This window comes from Corylus avellana, chromosome ca5, assembly GCF_901000735.1.
Source record: "Corylus avellana chromosome ca5, CavTom2PMs-1.0".
Taxonomy (NCBI): domain Eukaryota; kingdom Viridiplantae; phylum Streptophyta; class Magnoliopsida; order Fagales; family Betulaceae; genus Corylus; species Corylus avellana.
In genome coordinates this window covers 36,167,938-36,188,419 of record NC_081545.1, presented here as the reverse complement: position 1 = coordinate 36,188,419, position 20,482 = coordinate 36,167,938, and the positions used below count along the sequence as shown (strand labels likewise).

General features: G+C 38.1%; 4 protein-coding genes across 5 annotated transcripts; 2 read left to right on the top strand and 2 right to left on the bottom strand.

Annotated features, from left to right (window-relative positions):
• The first annotated feature begins 1,958 nt into the window (after nucleotides 1-1,958).
• LOC132183018 (pentatricopeptide repeat-containing protein At3g26782, mitochondrial) lies at nucleotides 1,959-4,693 on the top strand. The gene is made up of 2 exons (XM_059596406.1): nucleotides 1,959-2,937; nucleotides 3,093-4,693. Exons 1-2 carry the CDS (start codon nucleotides 1,993-1,995, stop codon nucleotides 4,134-4,136), a joined length of 1,989 nt encoding a protein of 662 aa, XP_059452389.1. The 5' UTR covers nucleotides 1,959-1,992; the 3' UTR covers nucleotides 4,137-4,693.
• Nucleotides 4,694-5,777: 1,084 nt separating this feature from the next.
• Nucleotides 5,778-9,031, top strand: LOC132182286 (mitochondrial phosphate carrier protein 3, mitochondrial). Its single transcript, XM_059595484.1, has 6 exons — nucleotides 5,778-6,231; nucleotides 7,286-7,647; nucleotides 7,737-7,780; nucleotides 8,121-8,335; nucleotides 8,421-8,545; nucleotides 8,636-9,031. The coding sequence occupies exons 1-6, from the start codon at nucleotides 5,911-5,913 to the stop codon at nucleotides 8,697-8,699; spliced, it is 1,131 nt and encodes a 376-aa protein (XP_059451467.1). The 5' UTR covers nucleotides 5,778-5,910; the 3' UTR covers nucleotides 8,700-9,031.
• Nucleotides 9,032-10,133: 1,102 nt separating this feature from the next.
• LOC132180310 (V-type proton ATPase subunit C) lies at nucleotides 10,134-16,187 on the bottom strand. Of its 2 annotated transcripts, none has more exons than XM_059593092.1 (13): nucleotides 16,006-16,182; nucleotides 15,528-15,579; nucleotides 14,454-14,704; nucleotides 14,243-14,311; nucleotides 13,901-14,028; nucleotides 13,693-13,792; nucleotides 12,506-12,573; nucleotides 12,258-12,399; nucleotides 11,891-12,007; nucleotides 11,541-11,666; nucleotides 11,218-11,301; nucleotides 11,054-11,133; nucleotides 10,134-10,554 (listed from the first exon to the last, which is right to left on the bottom strand). In XM_059593092.1, exons 2-13 carry the CDS (start codon nucleotides 15,538-15,540, stop codon nucleotides 10,452-10,454), a joined length of 1,281 nt encoding a protein of 426 aa, XP_059449075.1. In that variant the 5' UTR covers nucleotides 15,541-15,579; nucleotides 16,006-16,182; the 3' UTR covers nucleotides 10,134-10,451. The 2 variants fall into 2 exon arrangements, with proteins under 2 accessions (XP_059449075.1, XP_059449076.1); XM_059593093.1 differs by having other exon boundaries at nucleotides 10,466-10,554; nucleotides 11,238-11,301; nucleotides 16,006-16,187.
• Nucleotides 16,188-17,082: 895 nt separating this feature from the next.
• LOC132180311 (B3 domain-containing transcription factor FUS3) lies at nucleotides 17,083-20,128 on the bottom strand. The gene is made up of 6 exons (XM_059593094.1): nucleotides 19,601-20,128; nucleotides 18,506-18,595; nucleotides 18,205-18,305; nucleotides 17,841-17,887; nucleotides 17,679-17,755; nucleotides 17,083-17,585 (listed from the first exon to the last, which is right to left on the bottom strand). Exons 1-6 carry the CDS (start codon nucleotides 19,907-19,909, stop codon nucleotides 17,286-17,288), a joined length of 924 nt encoding a protein of 307 aa, XP_059449077.1. The 5' UTR covers nucleotides 19,910-20,128; the 3' UTR covers nucleotides 17,083-17,285.
• Nucleotides 20,129-20,482: the final 354 nt, after the last annotated feature.

Below are 20,482 nucleotides of genomic sequence, written 5' to 3'. Positions count from 1 at the left end.
GTTATTTCTCATCATCTTGTGCACGGTTGACCGGTAGTTTAAGAAGGCTAGATGACCTGTTACAAAATATTCTCCATGAGTGGGGGGAAATTGAGGACAAAAGAAGGCTTATTAGATGGGCAAAAGTACATATCACACAACATGTGAAGTTTAATTAAGCAATGTTAGATCCAAAAATTAAAAAAAATCTTTAGCACTGTTTCAGATAGTATTATGCAGACCATAATAGTTGAGCCGAGTCCAACTTCTAATCAATTATTCTCTTGTGTTGGGGGATTGGGAGAAGTTCAATTCATTAAATCATGAGATCTAAATCTTTCATTTCAAATGTTTTTGGAACCAGAATTTTTGGATTGAGATCGTAGGATATTATCAAGCTTGCTACGTAGATGGTTCTGGTATAAATACGTAACAGAGTGTGAGAGTTTTTATATTTTTAAATGATGTGAAAGAATTTAAATGGTTTATTTAAAATATGAAGGACCTAAATCCGAGTTATTACACCTCATCATCACATTTAAGGTGGTTGGACCCTGGTTTTTAAAAGATTCACGATTCCATTTGATGGGGTATCTAACTTTGTCAAGCTAATCACTCAAATACGAAGTTGACAAATCGGTGGCACTTCGGTCCTCATAATGGCCAGCTCACATGGGCGAGGAGAGGGAGCTGAAACATGCGGACCCTTGGTCCTTATAAATAAGAGTAAAAGACATCAGAACTTTTTTTTTTTTTTTTGTTTTTGAAGAAAAAGACAGCATGATTAATTAAACCTGCTACTATGTATCCCGTGACATTCACCAAAAAAAAGATCACAGGCACAGAGCATTAGCACTTACTCTTCAGCATTTCACCCACATCCTTATCACTATATTTATCTTGCAATTTTAGCTGAAGTACTCAGCTATCCATGGCTACTCCCACCAAATTATGTGCTGCTTTATCTATGGTCATCTTCTTTGCTATATTGCACGGTCGAATTTCAACTTGTGAGCCTACAATTTCAGCTTCTCCAGCTGTTACACCGTATGTAACTGCACCCAATATGTCCTCATTTTTCCCTTCTCCGACTGATCAGCGGCCTCTAAGCTCTGCGGCTCCTCCTAATTCAGAGGCATTTGCACCAGTGCCAAGCTCCGGCCAGTTTGTGGGGAAGAGGTCCTCCAATTCAGTTAGGTTTCGCAGTGGCATCACCATTTGTAGTGTTGGACTTGTTAGTTTGTTCATTACAATACTAATCTCTAGCGTTGTTGTTTGAGCATATTACTTTATGTATTTTGGGTGATAGAGAGCTTTTAATTTTCCTTTTTTTCTTTTTTCTTTTTTTTTTTTTTGTGCTTGAAATAATTTGCATTCATTTTTATGGTAAAGTGATGCCCTTGAGAATTATAAGGAAACCATAATGTATGGTTATATGCGATATTTATATTCCTTGGTTTCAAAACCAAATTATAAGCAAATCATCATTCATCAATCATATGGTACTGGTTATGCATAATAAAAAAGAGACTTAGAATAAAGAATGTGGATTGGTTACTGTCAGATCTGTCATTGCATATGCAATGGGATGGAAGCTCATGTGAGAGGACATTTGAGTTACACCCTATTTGGGCACGTGTCCGAGCTTTGCCCAAATAATGTAGGATTTGAGTTTCCTCTCGCTAACTTTCATTACACTTGCTCCGAATCTAGAAAATTAAGACTCGTCAACAATTATTGTCATTTTATAGTTTTTGGTGAACATTAGATCTATTATATATTTCTTATAGGGTTGGAACTAAGATTTCTAATTAGAGGAGTCAAAGTATGTTTAATTCTAAAAATACATTTTATATTTAACTTAATAAAAAACTTTTAAAAGAAAACTTGGATATTTTTGTAGTTACGTCCCTGCCTGCCTGTTGCCCCTTGGGCCTTCATAAAATAGCAGCCAAAGCACAAAATGATTACGAGAAAAGTATCAAGGGGAGCGAAAAGGGCGACATTTAACGAATGAATGAAGTTTTCAAACACTCTCCTTCACGTTTGGTCACGTTACTGTATTGGAAAATTTACAGACACCGCTATTCAACCAACCACAATCTCACAACCTGGTTCAGCAAATACGTAGACAAAACCAATGTCTCCTCCTGGAACTCCGTCATCGCCGATTTGGCTCGGGGCGGCGACTCCGTCGAAGCTCTCCGAGCCTTCTCGTCCATGCGAAAACTCTCTCTCAGACCCGACCGTTCCTCTTTCCCCTGCGCCATCAAATCCTGCTCTGCTTTGTTCGATCTTCGTTCGGGCAAGCAAGCCCACCAGCAAGCTTTGGTCTTCGGCTTTGAGTCGGACCTCTTTGTGTCCTCGGCTCTCATTGACATGTACGCTAAGTGTGGCGAGTTGAGTGACGCAAGAGCACTGTTCGATGAAATTCCTCGCAGAAATGTGGTGACTTGGACGTCCTTGATCACTGGCTATGTTCAAAATGACAGTGCCCACGAGGCGTTATCGCTTTTTAAAGAGTTGTTGATTGAGGAGAGTGATGCAGGGGGTGATGGGAAAGGTTTAATTGATTCAGTTGCTATGGTCTCGGTTCTTTCAGCATGTTCTCGTGTATCCGTGAAGGGAATTACGGAGGGGATTCATGGGTTTATAGTGAAGAGGGGCTTTGAGGGGGATTTGGGTGTTGGCAATACTTTGATAGATGTGTATGCCAAGTGCGGCGAGCTGCGTGTGTCTAAGAAGGTGTTTGACGGGATGGCTGAGAAGGATACGGTTTCTTGGAATTCAATGATTGTCATGTATGCACAAAATGGATTGTCCGCAGAGGCTTTGGACGTTTTCAATGGGATGTTAAAGAATGGTGATCTCAGTTACAGTGCAGTGACTTTATCGGCTGTGTTGTTGGCCTGTGCGAAATCGGGGGCTTTGCAAGTGGGGCAATGTATACATGATCAGGTACTTTTCATTATTGCTAGCTCTTCAAATTTTGATCCTAACCCCCTCTGTTCTGTATATGGCATGTTTTGATTTTTACTTAAAAAAAATGATTCTTTCCTGAGTGTAAATGTTTCTTTTTTGTCATTATTTTTTTTAAAATTTTTTTGTATTAGGTTATAAAGATGGGCTTGGAGGAGAATGTGGTTATGGGTACTTCTATTATTGACATGTATAGCAAGTGTGGGAGAGTTGAAATGGCGAGGAAAGCATTTGATTGCATGAAGGAGAAGAATGTGAAGTCATGGACTGCCATGGTTGCTGGGTATGGAATGCATGGCCAAGCCACAGAAGCTCTTGAAGTCTTCTACAAAATGATTGGGGCTGGGGTCAAACCTAATTACGTCACGTTTGTCTCAGTTCTTGCTGCTTGTAGCCATGCTGGTCTTTTAAAAGAAGGCTGGCATTGGTTCACCTCCATGAACCATGAATTTGGTGTAGAACCTGGGGTGGAGCACTACGCTTGCATGGTTGATCTTCTTGGGGATGCCGGTCATCTCAATGAGGCTTATGATTTAATCAAGGGGATGAAGGTTCGGCCTGACTCTGTAGTCTGGGGTTCCCTTCTTGGGGCTTGTAGAATTCACAAAAACGTCGAGCTTGGTGAGATTTCTGCTAGAAAATTGTTTGAATTAGACCCGGCTAATTATGGTTACTATGTCGTGCTTTTAAACATATATGCTGATGCTGAAAGGTGGGAAGATGTTGAAAGGATGAAAATACTTATGAAGAACGATGAAATTGTCAAAACACCTGGATTCAGTTTGGTTGAACTAAATGGTAGGGTTCATGTATTTTGGGTTGGAGACAGAGAGCATCCAGAACATCAGAAGATTTATGAGTATTTGGAAAAATTAACCATGAAACTGCAAGAATTTGGCTATGTACGCAATACGACTTCAGTTTTTCAGGACATTACTGAGGAAGAGAAGGAAATGAACCCTCGAGTTCATAGTGAGAAGCTGGCAGTTGCCTTTGGAATCATGAATTCTGCTCCTGGTACAACAATCCAGGTCATTAAGAATCTTAGGGTTTGTGGTGACTGTCATACTGTAATTAAGTTGATTTCCAAGATAGCTAATCGAGAAATTGTGGTTAGAGATTCAAAGCGATTTCATCGTTTCAGGAACGGCTTGTGTACATGTGGGGATTACTTGTGATATTTATGAGATTTGATAAGAAAGTTGAGAATCTTCGTGCAGACTGGTGCCCCGTTTTTGTCATTATCAACAGGGCCTAACCTTACTTGAGGTTGGGATTTTCCTAGATGCCTATCAGAAAGTGGCAGTAGTAAGGTTGAGATTTTCCTGGCTGTTGTCTTTCTATGAGCTCATTCAAAGGGGTTGCATCATATCTTTCCTGGTGTGTTTAGGTCTCGGCCAGATGCAACTTCTGGCACTGGAGCAGTTCGCATACGAGGATATGCTGTGGAAGCTTGATACGGCATGCTTTTTATGCATACAACAGGTCACTCTTTAGACATGAAGTATCATGAACTATAAGTACCATGATGGCATAATACATTTCACAAAGCCCACAAAGCTTTAGTGCTACATCTCCAACAGAGGCATTGCTTATGGATGGATTGGAAAATGAGGAAGAACCACTCTGAAGAATCAGGTCTAGGCCTTTCAGAACTAATATGGAAGATTGGTTCTTCTGTTTGTATTGACCACAAGAGTTGCTAGAATGGAGAAGACAAAGCATTTTTGGGGAATACTGTGGTTCTCGTATCCATTTGATTGCATCTGATTTTTTCAAGTGCCATCTAATAATTTCTTGTTACTTGATTCAATTGACACCAATTCATCTGCTGACTTGTTTTTGCAGTTGCACACCTACCATTGCACCCATTGAAGCTCTCTCTCCACACATACAAAGAAAGAGAGAGGACTGACCTGACAGTATTCTTTGAAGCCACTGAAATTGAATTACTGTCAGGGCTTCATGAACATGAAAAACAAGGAGTCTTTCTGGTCTTCATTGGACAAATGTGTTTTCAAAGAGACAATTTCATTAGGCTTTTAAAACATACCATACCAATATTCTTTATAAAAGTCAAAATGCATTCTTTTAGGATGTTGAAATATTGTTGACATTTCCATTAAGGGTTCTCCATTAAGATTTGGAGGTGTATCCCATAACATCCCAATCCAATCCCAATAGGTCTAGTTCCATTTCTGGACCGAATCATAATTTTCCACGATCTCAAGAGATTGTGAGAAGACCTATGCTCGGTAAGGGGTTCATCCGGGACCTTTCAGACTTACATATACCATTGCAGGAGCAAACAATTGTAGGGGGATCAGATCCTTTAAGAATATATTAGACGAGTTTCCAAAATCTGCTTGGTCAATCTCAATGGTGCTTAGGAAATAATAAATCAGACAAACAGAACTTATTTCTCCTTTGGGTCTCACTATTTTCGGGAAAAAGAAGATACACAAGGAAACAAACAGGTAATTTGACAATTACAGGCAGAACCAAACTAAAGTTTTCAATTGCGACGCCCAAGTTGAGTGATTTTCCCAAAGATGTGTCAACGAATATGCTTATGCCACAGCCGGTCCGCTAAGCTGGTCTCTTTTGTAACCGATTAGATTAAATCACCTCGTCCAGCCACATAATTACTCATAAAACCAATCTGGTGCCAGCCGAGAGGATCCTAATTCAGTTGGTTCGAAGGGTAAGCCGTACGCCTCTGCTCTAGAGTGTCAGAATCGTAATTTACCCTGATCAAATGGTCATTTTCTCCCACACGCACCACGCACGTCTCGTATAAATAACGCAAAGAGAGAGGGTTGATCGTTGGACTTGGACCAATAAAAGGAAAGTAGTTCTAACAGTGGAAGCTTTTGGCAGCGAGAGTTTGGGAAAGAGAACCTAAACTCTCTTCTCTCTAGCTTTCATTTTTCGCTTCCGCCTCTCTGTGCGATGGCTCTCTCAGAAAAAAGCTCGCGTCAAGCTCTGATCCCGAGCTTCCTCTACTCCTCGTCTTCCGCCACGACGCTCGAGAAAATGATGCTCGGCGCAAAACCTAGAAGCAGCGGCGCAGGCCTCTCATCGAGTCTTCTCGAAGGATCGTCGCCGACGAGGAGGAGCAACGTCTTCGTTGCGGCCCCGAGCGAGCCCGGAAAGAAGATTGAGATGTACTCTCCGGCCTTCTACGCCGCCTGCACGGCCGGCGGGATCCTCAGCTGCGGTCTCACTCACACGGCCGTCACTCCTCTCGACCTTGTCAAATGCAATATGCAGGTGCGATTCCTTTAGATCCGTCACATTCGCCTCGCTTTTCCTTCGATTTGATGATGTTTCCTACATTTCTTACCGGATTAGATCTGTATATATGTGTATGTGTGGGTTCTATGACATTGACTTGGTCTTTGTGTAGATCTGAGATTGATGGAGTTTGTTTGGATGGATTGCTGCTGAGCTAGGGATTTTCTATTTTTAAATATTACTTCGCTGATTTTGTTGCACAAAGGCGTTTGTCTTTCAGAGTTATAATATCATATATTTCTTATGTTATGAAGATTTGAAGTTCTTTTTCTTGAATTTTTTGTTGGATTTTTCTTCGATTTAATAGTCTCGATGTTGGAATAGTTACCTTTTCAGATCTGTAATTAGATTCTTTGAGCTTATAATTCCCTGTTAGAGATTGTGACTGACTTTAGAATTGAGTTTTTTTATGTTTTCTTTCTTAGTTTAGTTCATATTTTAGAACCTCGATTAATTTGGATGATTTGTTCCGTCTGCCAATACTCGATTAAGGCTCACATGTTCAAGAAGTTTTTGATATTGCACTCTGGACTCCATTTGTGAAGTGGCTCAACTATTTTGCCTATTGTCAGGATCGTTCTTCGTCTAATGTACTAATCTTCCAATACCTGGGTTTTTGGTCGTAATCATGTATCTTGAGGTCATATCATCAGCTTCTTAAGGAATATACCTTAGTATCAACTGTAATCTGACATCTCTTTCTTATTTTTCTTTTGATGGTTGGTAATGTAATTACATGAAGAAAATGCTTAATGCTTTATTTGATTCCCAAATATCACATATCAGGAATGAACTCCGTTATGGAACTTAATATTGGTTTTTCATATCAGTTCATTGGAATTTACAAAATTTTCTGCACTTAATTAGAGGATTTGACATAACTTTATGTTGTTTCCATATCAAGAATATGTTGGAAAACTTGGAAGAATCTTATGTTTTTCTCTTAACCATCAAAAAGGTGGTTGTCTAATATGTTGTGTCACACTTGTATATAAGGGCATCGATTGACCTTCAGATTTTTGGTTTTCAGATTGACCCTGCTAAGTACAAGAGCATCTCATCTGGATTTGGAGTGTTGCTAAAGGAGCAGGGTGCCAGAGGCTTCTTCAGGGGTTGGGTGCCGACCTTGCTTGGTTACAGTGCTCAGGGTGCATGCAAGTTTGGATTCTATGAGTTCTTTAAAAAATACTACTCTGACATTGCTGGACCCGAGTATGCAACGAAGTACAAGACCTTGATCTATCTTGCTGGTTCTGCATCTGCTGAGTTCATTGCTGATATTGCACTTTGCCCATTCGAGGCAGTGAAAGTCCGGGTTCAAACTCAGCCTGGTTTTGCTAGAGGTCTTTCAGATGGGCTTCCAAAGTTTGTCAAATCTGAAGGCGCTCTTGGGTATGCATATCAAAATAGTTCAGTTTTTTCTAATAATATGTCTTTGCATGTGAGGATGTATTTCTAACCAATTTGTCAAATTATTGTAGGTTGTACAAGGGAATAGTTCCTCTCTGGGGACGTCAGATTCCATGTAAGTTGGGGTTGGGAAAGTAATTGGATTGATAATACTCTGTTTCTGACAAACAAAATGCAAACTAGTGATGATTTTGGAGCACCAGAGAAAAAAAAAATCACTTGGATGTTAGGATGGTGTTCTGTTGTTAATCTGATCCACGTGCTTATATGCATTAAAGTAACCATCTCAGCTTATTCTCTCTCCAACTTGGTTTTGGGGTTCCATTTTTATTAAGTGACATAATTTGTTCGCACTTCCTTTGGGGATTTGATAAGAGAACATAGCAAGAGAAAACTGCCACATTAAGCTATTGTTAATGCCTTCTTACAGATAATCATTATGTTCATTCTTGCAGATACAATGATGAAATTTGCATCTTTTGAGACCATTGTGGAGAATATCTATAAGCATGCCATCCCCACACCGAAGGACCAGTGCAGCAAAAGTCTGCAGCTCGGTGTGAGTTTTGCTGGTGGATATGTGGCTGGTGTATTCTGCGCTATTGTGTCTCATCCCGCTGACAATCTTGTCTCTTTCCTCAACAATGCTAAAGGGGCAACTGTTGGTGATGTGAGTGGTTCTCCTTAACATTGTTCCCAGGTGCTTGTTCATTCCTTCACACTCTCTTTGACCCTTTGCCTCCTGGTTTCTGCAGGCTGTGAAGAAGATGGGTGTGTTGGGTCTCTTTACGCGTGGGCTTCCTCTCCGTATTGTCATGATTGGAACTCTCACTGGGGCTCAGTGGGGAATCTATGATGCCTTCAAAGTTTTTGTGGGATTGTAAGTCCATCACCTGCAAAGCTTAGTTGCGTAAATATGGTTTTATATTATTGACTTTAATTGCTAAACGGGATTTGGTTTTCTCTGCAGGCCAACCACTGGCGGTGTCACACCTGCTGCTGCCACTGCTACTACAGTGATTGCAAAGGCGTAGAATTTCAGATCATCAGCGAAAGTTTTGTCATTTTGTGGAACTTAGGAAGACAATTATAGGGATTAAATAAACATAGGATTGCAAGCGCTGCTTGGATGGCTCTCAAAGCCAGTGGGAGTATTCTTTTGCATTTATAACTCTTTCCAATTTTCCTAATTATTATGGGAAGGATGGTTTTGGTCTCATCCTTCTGGTTGTGTCTTCACAGTTAGATCCATATTGAATTTGCAATATGATGTTAGAGGATCATGGTGCCCCACAAGCATGGTCAAAAGAATAATAGCCAGGTGGGGGTTATGCGATTCATACAAGCAAAAACATATTTTCTTGTCTTTACAAAATCTCACCGATCTGGTTCTTTCTGTTTGATTTTCTTATTGGAGCTTTCTTGTTTTGAGTTGCTCTGCAAGTCTTGATCTTTTTCCATTGTCGTTTACATGTGCATTTCACGTTCTTTGAACCCAAATATGCTAGTTGCCTTGATGTCGGTCTGAAGCTCTTGCATTGGCATAGTCCCTAAAAGATACTTCAAGATTGGGGTGAGGCTGGGACCGATGGCCATTCATCTTTTTGTTTAAAGGCTTATACTGAAATTCTCGTGGTGACCTTCTTGTTAATTGGCATTCCAAATGTGATATTATTGGATTCAAAATTTCATAGCCATCTCTAGCAATAAATCAACAATTTGAAGAGGTTTTGTTTGATATTTGGGAAGTATGAAGTCCTTTCGGCATCTCATCATCATATAGATCATGGAAGCCCTTGACATCTTTTCATTTACCCTATGCGAAAATAAAGGGAGACATTCTTCATGTGAAAGTATAGACATTCAAAAATCTCCCTCTTTTTTCCTCCATTCTAATAACGAGTGGAAAGTGGAAAAGTCCCTCCTTTGTATTTTCCCCGTTCCCTTTTTTAGATTAAAAAAAAAGACTTTCTCAGTATGAAAATATAGAGAAACGGAATGATCTTTAGAAGGGGGGAGGAAAAAAAAAAGAAAAAGAAAAAGGAAGCAAAGGATCTTGTGTCCCTCCAAAGTCCAAATTACTATATTTATTAGAAAATGTTCTTGTATTTCAAACACCAAATCATTCATTCTCTTGAGACTAATTTAGTGCATGGAGGGTCGTTCGCTCAAGTCTGGCCTATCGATGAATCAAAAATAATGATCTTAATAGTAATCTTCTGCTTCGGTTGACAACGAAGTTTTTCGGGTTTGCATAGGAGACCTATGCTTCGTGGGTTTGTTAGCGCAAAACCTGGCGGAAGTCGGCCTTTTGACCAATCTTCCAGGACAGGAAGTCAGGAACGGACCCATAAGAGTTCTCAGATTTTCTGCCATAGATTGCAAAAAATTGTTGAAAATCCGGATCCAAAACAGAACCGAAGGATAACATAACATTTCAATGGCAAATAAAGTAGTAGCACATGGCAAGAATAAATTGCATCTTTAAATCATTAATATCATATAATCATAGAAATACACCAAAAGCATTATTTTCAAGCTTTTCAAATGCAAAATACTGAAAATAAGATAAATCTTATACAAATTTCAGTGGACAAAAGCTTCCCCACGGATTTCGCCCTCATTCGATTAAACTCCCAAAGCTGAAATCCTATCTAAACAACCAAAGAATTAGGATACTAAATCTAATATACACTATCACTGAATCCTGTCCATCATTATTGCTGTCCAGAGGAATCCTCGGACTAGGACTTCGTAACAGACAAGGAACTCAGACTCGGCACTTATCACACGAGATTGATTGTGAAGGAAACGTATGGATGGGCATCAGCATCACCTCCCAGACCAGCCATCGCTCCTCCAACTTCATCTTCAGTTTTCCAGTATGTGCTGCATTTAAACAATATCAGGAAATGTTAATCAGATTAACAGAAAAAATAAATAAATAAAAAATTCATTAAGATGCACAAACGAACCACCAAATTTCCAGATATACAACAATTTCATTCAGTCTTCATCCCAAGTATTTAGTCACCGTATAACTTCATCTCACCCCAAAAGAAAAAACAGAACAATGTGATGAATATTTTTCAACAAAAAATTTCCAAAATGTTTTAAACCTCTTCACAACCTTCCTATATTTTAATCGACCAGACAGTGTGGTGTATCCCTCCTAGGACCACTGAATTAGGTGACCATGTCACATAAAACGGTCTCGTAAGTTAAGTAAACAGTGTACCTTGAGTTCATTTATCTACACCAATTACACATTGCCCCAGGTAGCTAAGGAGGCTACTTCGACCTTGACCCCAGTATTTTTTTTTCCACATAATTGAAGTTCACTCATTCGCTGCCATAAAAAAATAGGCAAGGGTTTAGGGACACTTGCCTGTTTGCACTGTCACACAACCCTTCAAGGATTGAGCGTACTTTCTTCTCACTTTTTCCTGACGGAGCTAAAACACATGCCTGAAATCATTTCAACAAGCCATGCTCAGTGAAAAAGCAAATGCTTAGTTGGAAATCCATGAACGAACAAGAGAGTCTATATACCAAGAAAGATGGTGGCAGACCATATCTCAGAATGCTCTCTGCAAAAACACGTACAGCACAAAAGTGCATCCAGGAGCTGAAAACCTACAGGCAAGAAACCTATTGAGTATGAAGCAAATTATAATACTTGCTGTGAAAGAGCAAAACAAAAATAATTAGAACAAGCATAATAACAATGAACAGTTCTAACAATGGTAATAGACTAACAGCAACACTAAAAAACTGTAACTCAAAAGCAGCAATTTGGAAGATTTTGACCAATAAAGGCTGGTAGGCTACATTGTTGGATAAATAAGCTTTTTAAACATGGATAAAACAAATACCTCCCCATAACTGGTATAGCACCACTGCAAAAGAGAACTTCTCAAACTTTCCTGGTCTTGCATTAGTTTTTCTAACTCCTGCTTCCGACTCTCTTGTGCTTCTGTACTATATTCGAAATCACGAATCTGAATCACATGATAAAATAACAAAAAACAATCAATTAGATGTCTTCCACCATGTCAAACACTGAAATGAGCAGAAATTGGAAAATTGCAACAAATTTTTCTAGCATTTCTGATCTGCAAATAGTTCAAACTAGCAAGCCATGATATAAATCTTAAATAGGGGAGATTCATGGTTGAAACAACCATTAATCAATAAGCGTGTGCAACTTGTACAACATACTCACTTGAAAACCTCTTTCGCGTGCACTTGTTCTAAAATTGTCTGCAACGCGACGAAAGAGTGTCACAGTATAAAGTGCATATTCATTATCCTCATACAACATCTTGGAGGACCTGGGGACCTGAAAGAGTTTAGCTTGATTAATCAGACTGAGGTAATATCCAAATAAACAAATGGTAAAACAATGCGAGTATAACTATTCCAGAGATTTAAAATATATATGATGGATAAGGTGATCAATTAAAGTGAACCTGTGTCATTTGATCAGCAAGGTAGTGTTCTAAATCACCACCCTACCAACATCATCAATGCTGTAACAGGAATTGGATATACATAGCCAGGAAAAAGAAAAAAATTAAAAAAACACTCACCACATAGCTAGTCAAAGTCTCATAGCTGGCCAACCAGTCTTTCTGTGAATACTTTGGAACAACTGCGAGGAGAGTCACTAGATGTTCTGAGGCAATTATATCCTCTGGTTTCACTAGATTTGAGAGATCCCGCACAGCTAAGCTGAAATATTGAGAAAGGTAGGTCAGCAAAGAAGCCAGAACAAAATATTGTGTGTATATGCTACAACCGGAAATAAAAAGAACAAAGCAATTAAAAAAAATTGTACCTCCCACTTTGCTTACGGTTTATAGCATTAAGCTGACTCCGCACATTGCTGTATTCAGCAACACGAACCTAAAATAAGAGACAAAGCTTTAACCCAAAAAATTTAATTTAATTTAAACAAGTGATTCACCAGCTTTAGTTCTTTGCCAAGCAATATAACATATCTACACAATCTAAGTGGGGGAACAAGCCTTTCAGTGATGAATTCTGGGATGAAAGCTGAATTGCGGAAGGTGATAAATACATCAATACAGTAGCAGAGCATCTAAACAACCATACCCAGATGGCCAAGAAAGAAATTTTATATAACCATGTTAGTGAAATAATATTCATGATATCATAACAATATCCAAACATTTCCACGGACCATACAACCATGAGAACATCCAAGTAAACCGCTATCCTCATCGTATCAATCGTTATTATTTCAAGAAACAAACATTCATCCAGCAAGGTACTCCACTCAACTTATCATGAGGTGTCAGGAGATGACACTCTTGATGCTCCTTGTTCATAACCTCCAACGATGGAGTCTGCCCTAGCACTAATCAGTTACATTTGCATAATCGAGTGCACAAGTAAGAAGAAATTTCATAGCCAGAAGAAAACAGGTCACTCAAACACTTGAACTTTCCTAACAGTAACATAACCACATAAGCAAGATCCTATACACTAAGGCTAATGCAATGAGCTCTAACATAAATGTCACTTCTGGCCCCATAAGAACAAAAGGAAGCTGAGGTTGTTGGTTCAAGACCCAAAAGGTACATAACTTACCAACAAAACAGACCCAAAAAATTTTACATATTAAAAAGAATAAAAGCTCCTACACACCAATAAGATTTGAGGGAAAGATTTTTAACTTAATTGTCAGATATGGGATTCCAACAGGCCCCCCCATTCTCTAATATATCCTGGTTTTACAATTGTAGTTCTCTAGGCTTTCTTTATAGACATCTAACCTTCCTATTTTTGGTTATCTTATTATTCATTCGTGTCCTCTTCATTCATCAACAGCAACAATATGACACAAGCAATTCATCCAGCTAAGGAAGACTCCCCACAATAAAGAGATTCACAACAGGCAGCAATCTCATATTATAAGCTAAATAGAAAAAATGCGCATAATAGTCAAGGCTTCCATAACCAACATATCAAATCAACTGGACGGACATTAACGTTAATTACCTTGAGATCATCCTCAATCTTTGCCACTTGACCATGAATACTATCAACAATCTCCCTCAGAGGCGACATAGTTGGGTACTTGGCTTCATCCCAAACAAACCTTTACCATTATATCGACACACAGATCATTCACAATTGCAAAAACACCAAAAATCTAAGCCCAAGAAAAGTAACTTATTGATTATACAGATATTGCCATTCCACTCACCTAGTGAGGTAAGAATCAACTGGTACTCCATCCACGGTTAGAGCGTTGCTCTCCACGCCCGATACCCTCTCCAATTCCTCGATCTGACGCCTGATCTTGTGCGACACTCCTTCCACAAAACTGTTTGACTGCACATTTCCATCAATATAACTCCAAAATTCAATTGCCACAAAATTACGTGGAAGAAATCACAGAATCTATGAATCAACACAATCCGTAGAGATAAATTTACAAAATCTGAATTCTAAATAATATGGAGTACCTTACATGAATAAAAATAAATAAAAACTGTACGATCGTTATCATTTTCTTTTCCGAAATTAGATATGTTGGAGGAATTACCTTTAGGAGATCATCGCTGAGAGAGAGGAGAGAGTCTAGGGTTCCAACACGGAGATTAGGAGTATTGAACTGCCAAAATTAAACTTGATTTGATAAAGGATCAAAGCATAATAATAAAGTGTAATTGCATGAAATTAAAGAGAAAGAGAAACGGATCTGGCAAAGGAAAATTGTGTGTGTGTGCGCGCGCGCGAGTGAGTGGGCAGAATACTCTGTAGAGAGGAGTGTCGAAGGAATGCTTGGAGATTTGCTCTTGCAATCGGTTCCAAAGAGAAGATGCGGAGTTCTGAACCGGAAGAGAGACCACCCAGTATCTCGTCGCCATTGATTTGAAGCTTCGGTTTCGAGCTCTGAATTTTACAGAGACAGATAGACAGACAGACAGAGATAAAAGAGGTCTAGCAATGGCGGAGATGAAGCTTCGCAAAACTCCCAGGAAGTTTTTGTACTCTACTGCGGGCCCTATTTAGCACGGAATACAAAAGGCAATGAGCTCGCTCCATGTGTTTTGGGCCTAGTGAACTGTTTTTTTTTTTTAAAAAAAATAATAATTTAAATTATATATATATATTGGAATAATTTATTTTTGGATTTATAAGTTTTTTTTTTTTTTTTATTCATAAGAGAAATAATTTGGGAACTTATATTTTCTAGATTTATTAAGTCTATTCTTAAAATCACGCTATTTTTAGTTCCTTATATGTCAATGAGTTATATATGCTAAAGTGTTATAATTTCAAAGTTTTATTTAAAAATATTAGTTACGATTATGATGTTAAAAACTCCATTGTACGTTATAATTTTAGTGATTTAATTTATGGTGTTTTAAAGAAAAAAACATTTTCTAAGGTTGCCACTTCTCCTTTTTTTCCGAAAACAATTGGGAATATCATCCTTTCCATCTCTTAGTCTAAGTTAGGTTTTCTTAATATAAGCGGTTTACATAATCTAACGTCATTTAAGTCGAATCCAATTTTATTCTCTACTTACCGAAATTTTCTACGTTAACAATACAACTATAACATTTTGTTCATAATAAATCGTCCTTCATCTTTCTCTTTAATGAAGTTGTCTCGCAATTGCAAAATTAAGAATTATCACGCTGTATCGCCTCAAGTTGAATTTTGACATAACCACGCATTAAAAATATTTATTATATATCGTTTCATGTGTTAATTAAGAAAATTTATATTTTCATTTACAATCTCATAAAATAAGCTTCTCTTTTTTTCTTTTTTCTTTTTTTTTATTTTTTTTTATCTACTTTCGAAATGAGTTTACTTACCCGATGAGTCCATTAGCTCACGTTAATCATTTCCACTTGATTGCTGCAAGTCCTACATTCAATGAACATCTTGATTTAGAAACTTTAATTTTGAACATCCTAAGTTTCCATTAATTAGTATAAAATGAAATCTCTCTTATAGTCTAGGTTGTTCATTACCAAATTAAATAAAATATCCTTCACCAAGTATTTGCTTCTATATATTGAAAAAATGTACGTGCTTTCTATTGAAATTACCCGCAACATCTTACTGTTCTTTTTATTTAATCTCTTCCACCGCCACACACAAACGCAGCGCATCGCACACAAAATACCTCTCACTTCCAAAACTTCATTATCTTTTAGTTCATTTCCTCCCTTCCTACTCCTTTGTTCTGTATGTAACCACAATTTTTCAACCAAACAGAAATTTAAGCTGATGAACAAGAACCTAAAGTTAAGTGCTATAGAAAACAAAATCAAAGCTAAGAGTTCTCACCTCACTGTAATCTCCTTCTCAGTTCGGTCCCTCTGACCTTATAATTCTCTCTAACTTCCTTTCTCTCTGTTTCTTTGTTTCTTTTCTCTCTTAAACTCTCTTCCTTATTCCCCTCTGTCGATCTCCCCTTAAGCTTTTCCTTTCCCTTCCTTCTCTCAAAATTTTTCCCCTCCTTCCTCTGTGATTTACGCTCAACTCTTTTCCCCACTTTCTCTATTTGTTTGAGACGGTGCAAGTGCTCTGGAAGACGCACTCGCCCCCACTTCTCTTGGCAACACGCGGCCCGCGGCCGACCCCAAATTTTTTTTTCTTTCAAGTTTATCTATTTACAGAAAAGCCCTATCAACTTTTAAAATTGCACCATCGTTCCTTCACATTCACACGCTCATGTATGTTAAAAATGCTATATATCATATCAACCACATTTTATTTTACAATTACTTAACGTGATTGTTTCAATTAATTTTGAGATTTTTTTTTTTAAAAAAAATATTAACGTTCTAAGAAAAAAATGAAAACAACAATTCTTCCTAGTATAGGAAATTAGGAGCCGAGGACATAATTAACATTGAAAGAGTGAAAGTGAGATGCGTGCTTCTATCAGTTCTATGTAGAAATGAATCCTCAGTTCTATACGAAAATAGATCTTTTCCACTTCAAATAAAATGGAGAGTATCTATTTAGTACATTTAAGAAGATAATATTGTCTTTTTTTTTTGGAAATAAATTTTTTGTACAAATTTATCATCCTAATTAAATGCACTAAATGAGTGCTTTCCAAATGAAATGGAAAGAATCATTTTCCCTTCTATGCTGGGTTGGGGGTGTTGTGTGGGTGTGTTTTTTAAATGCAACAAAAAAACCCAAAACTGCAAAAAGTTATTTTACTATCCCAGCAAGAATATTCAAATTCTCAGTTTGAATTGGAACAATAAATGTGGGAAAGTTTTGATGCGGCCATAGGCCTATTCAAGACCTGTTCGAGTAAGTGAATCTCATAAGAATTTTCTTACATTTACTGCTCAAATTGCTAACAATTCAATTAACAAAATTATTAGAGAGATCTGATCTGTCCAAGTAAAATTAAAGAAGCTTAGGAGACGTCAAAGTTTTACACTTGCTAGTTGCTACTATTTATTACAAATATATGCAAGTATGCCAAAAGTACACCGCTTCCTCAAATAGGAAAATGGGGTTGAACCCATTGTTACAGGTGGTTCCAGCAGATACTTCCCCATTGTTTAATGTTAATACGACACCACCAGTATGAAGTACTCATATCAATAGAAGGGGAAGTCATCAAGAGAGAATTCTTGATCACCAGATCCGAAGCCTTCCAAAGATCCGATTCTTGAGTAGTTTGTCAAGGATCCCCCCAAAAAATCAAGCGGCGAGTCGTTTGAGAAGGTTGTGGTACTGTCGTAGATAAACGACATACTCGTATCATCCACCGTGGGATAATTCGCATAAAAGGAACCTTGTTTAGTAGGCTCATAATCATGAAGAAACAGGTCATTTACTGCATTCCTAGTTATGTCTGTAAATACATCTTGATCAGAAGCCTTTTTAGCCTGAATCACCTGCAAAATATATCAATAATTATCAAACACCAGGAAAAAAAAAAAAAAACTCTTTCACGTATGATCTGAAGCTGTAAATTGTTGCAGCCGTACGTAGTTCTGATTTTGGTTGTCTTGGTAAATCATGATGAAGTCTCCGAGCTGCAATCCATGCGTAGTCACAAAATCCCCTGAGAAAATTAGATACAAAAATGATGATGATTCAAGTTTTGACAGGACCAAGAAAATCATGAGAGGCTAGGCTACAGAGCATACCAGTATTCTCTAGTACATACATTCGGCTGTTGTTATTGGGCCAATACCTGCTTGGAACATGTAGAATGACGATTACTTTCCATCCAAAATGACACTTTGTAGTATAACACATTTAAATTGGAAACTTTTCACGTATCGGATCGGGATCTCCTGAAATATTTTGCCCGAATTTGGTGAAATTCGAGCAGGGGATCAATCCAGGGGATCCTCGTCCTCTCTTGTATTTGGGTTTTTTATGTTAGCATTGTGAGAAGTTGCAGGGCAAAGATACTTCACCATATTATGTTATTCAAGTATGAGGATATTGTTGCATGTTTTCACAACTTATGCTTTACGATATCAACAAATACTGATGCACTCGGACCTGTACTTGAAACTCCATACACGCAGGCCATCCAAGTCGTCCATGTTAATCAGAATTCCTTCCTTGGAGTCGAGGACAGGGAGATGAGCCTCTGCTGCTTTCTGAAATTAAGGTTTCCCATAATAGCATTTATTAGGTTTCGGGATGAAAAATATTATAGCATCTAACGGTATACATGAAACCAATTGATTACACTAAGCGTATGTTGGTTATCTGAGACTGACTATGCTTTTAAGCTTATATATCACCAAGTGCTAAACTCCAATGGCATTAATATTAAAGAAGAAGTAAAAATACAAACCTTTGGTAGTACCATTCTCCTGAGGGAGCCTACATCACTGTTCTTAAGCTCCTTTTGGAATAGGAATCTCAACCTCCTCGGATCAATTTCCTAAAGCATATAATCATTTCGAAGTAATTAAATGAACTACTAAGCAGAAGCATTAATGATAATGTTGTAAGGCCAATAGCATAATAAAATTGAAATTAAATGCTTGCATCATGTTAGATATAACGGTTTATATTAAGTCAATTGTAGCACTTTAGGGAAAAAAAAAATCATGTTTATGGGTAAATACACCAAATTTAAATTTGGACCATTAAATTAATAAATGGAGAAAATTCTATAATATTTCCATTCCAAGACATTTCTTGTTATTGAATATGAGCTGTCAAGAGTAAAACCCACTCTTTTTAGCACAAAATCACATCAAACTCACTTTATATTTGGAGATCGATGTTGTGACGACCGTCCATATTGAATGACAGAAGATAAGCCAAACTTGGCAAAAATCTTTCCGACTAACGAGGAAACTATGTCGTTCCTACACAACGACCTCGAGAATACTGTAACAATACACATCAAACATCGTACTGCCCCCTCATATGACCAAAAGATCATACAACCCAAATATGGGACGGGTGATGACTACTTCAAAATAATTGTCTGTCTGATCAGTCAACTCCAAGCAAAAAAATTTCAGTCTCATTGAATAATTTGCTATAGAGTTTCACCCCATGTTAAATGCACAGAAAAAGACAAGATTCAACTGACTATATAAAACATGACAAAAGATGGGGGCTGAAAAGTAGTTGATAGTACGAAGTGGGTATATATGCAGCAACTAAAATTCATAAAACTCAAAGGACTGCAAGTCAATTTGAAATAAATCTACAAATATTATCAAAACGATCGAATATTAGATTCTAAAATCTATAAAAATCGGGGCTCTGTTTAATTGAAATATTACATTCTAATCGAAGAAAAAAAAAAGGGTACTAACCTAAAAAAACTCACCTGCTCCGATGTCCTGAGCAAGACAATCATATTTAGTGATCAGAAAAGTAAAAAACAGATTTTAAGGTGCAAAAAAAGAAAAAGAAAGAAGAAGCTTACACGAGCAGGGAGAGAAGGAAGGGATTGGAGTGGGAATGGTGGCACGTGCGAGCTGGAGGGAGCACAAGACAGAAGTTGAATGGTGGATGATCTCCTCTGTCTTGGCATCCTTTTCTTCCTGTGGAGTACACTGAAACCTGTAACAGCAGCTACAAGGTCACGGGTCTGATCTCCGATCCGACCCGACCCGTGATGGGTGGAGTTGTCCCCCTCCACGGTGACAAGCCGAAGCTCAGCCTCTACACCTGCCAGCAAACCACAGGCGGCCTCGGGTTTCTCATGAACCGACGTTTGTTGGTCCATCATCATTAGCTCTCTAGGGTTTGGGTTTCTGTGAGAGTGTACTGTGGCTATCTGTGCAGATCGACTGATGGACGCTCGGCAATCACGAAATGGGTGGGGAGTGGTAAAGAGAGAATGGGTGGGCTTTTGCTTTTTTTTTTTTTTTTTTGCTTTTTTGCTATTTTTAGCAAGGGTTTTTGGTGATTAAACTGCCTGGTTTTTGTGACATTTGTGCATTCTGCATTCACCTTGCTCTTTACATCTTTTGTTCTCATTCTATAAATACAGATTCTTAAGCGATGGGTAATGGAAACACAAACCAACCAGGGTTACAGCTTTTGGTGATTTGTGATTAAATGGAGTGGCATGGGTGACACATGTGCAGTGTGGATTCATGATTGATTTCCCATCCTTTCTTCTTTGCTCATATATTTTTGTGTAATGGGTTTTTAGATGACAAACTAGACCAGAGAGCACAAACTAGGGTTAAGGTAATGGTAATGGCGATTACAGGGCCTGAGGCGTGGGCGACAAATGTTCAATATGCATTCATGGTTGCTTTCGAGATATTTTGTTTTGTTCTTTGCTTTATAAATATAA

Coding starts and splice junctions, on each gene's coding strand:
- LOC132183018 (XM_059596406.1), top strand. CDS start 1,993: ATGAATGAAGTTTTCAAACACTCTCCTTCACGTTTGGTCACGTTACTG. Junction 2,938..3,092: donor GGCAATGTATACATGATCAG/GTACTTTTCATT, acceptor TTTTTGTATTAG/GTTATAAAGATGGGCTTGGA.
- LOC132182286 (XM_059595484.1), top strand. CDS start 5,911: ATGGCTCTCTCAGAAAAAAGCTCGCGTCAAGCTCTGATCCCGAGCTTC. Junction 7,648..7,736: donor AAATCTGAAGGCGCTCTTGG/GTATGCATATCA, acceptor AAATTATTGTAG/GTTGTACAAGGGAATAGTTC. Junction 7,781..8,120: donor CTGGGGACGTCAGATTCCAT/GTAAGTTGGGGT, acceptor TCATTCTTGCAG/ATACAATGATGAAATTTGCA.
- LOC132180311 (XM_059593094.1), bottom strand. CDS start 19,909: ATGATGATGGACCAACAAACGTCGGTTCATGAGAAACCCGAGGCCGCC. Junction 18,596..19,600: donor TTCCTTCTCTCCCTGCTCGT/GTAAGCTTCTTC, acceptor TATATGCTTTAG/GAAATTGATCCGAGGAGGTT. Junction 17,756..17,840: donor GTATGTACTAGAGAATACTG/GTATGCTCTGTA, acceptor TAATTTTCTCAG/GGGATTTTGTGACTACGCAT.
- LOC132180310 (XM_059593092.1), bottom strand. Junction 11,667..11,890: donor CACGCGAAAGAGGTTTTCAA/GTGAGTATGTTG, acceptor CATGTGATTCAG/ATTCGTGATTTCGAATATAG. Junction 10,555..11,053: donor TTGTGTGACAGTGCAAACAG/GCAAGTGTCCCT, acceptor GTTTAAATGCAG/CACATACTGGAAAACTGAAG.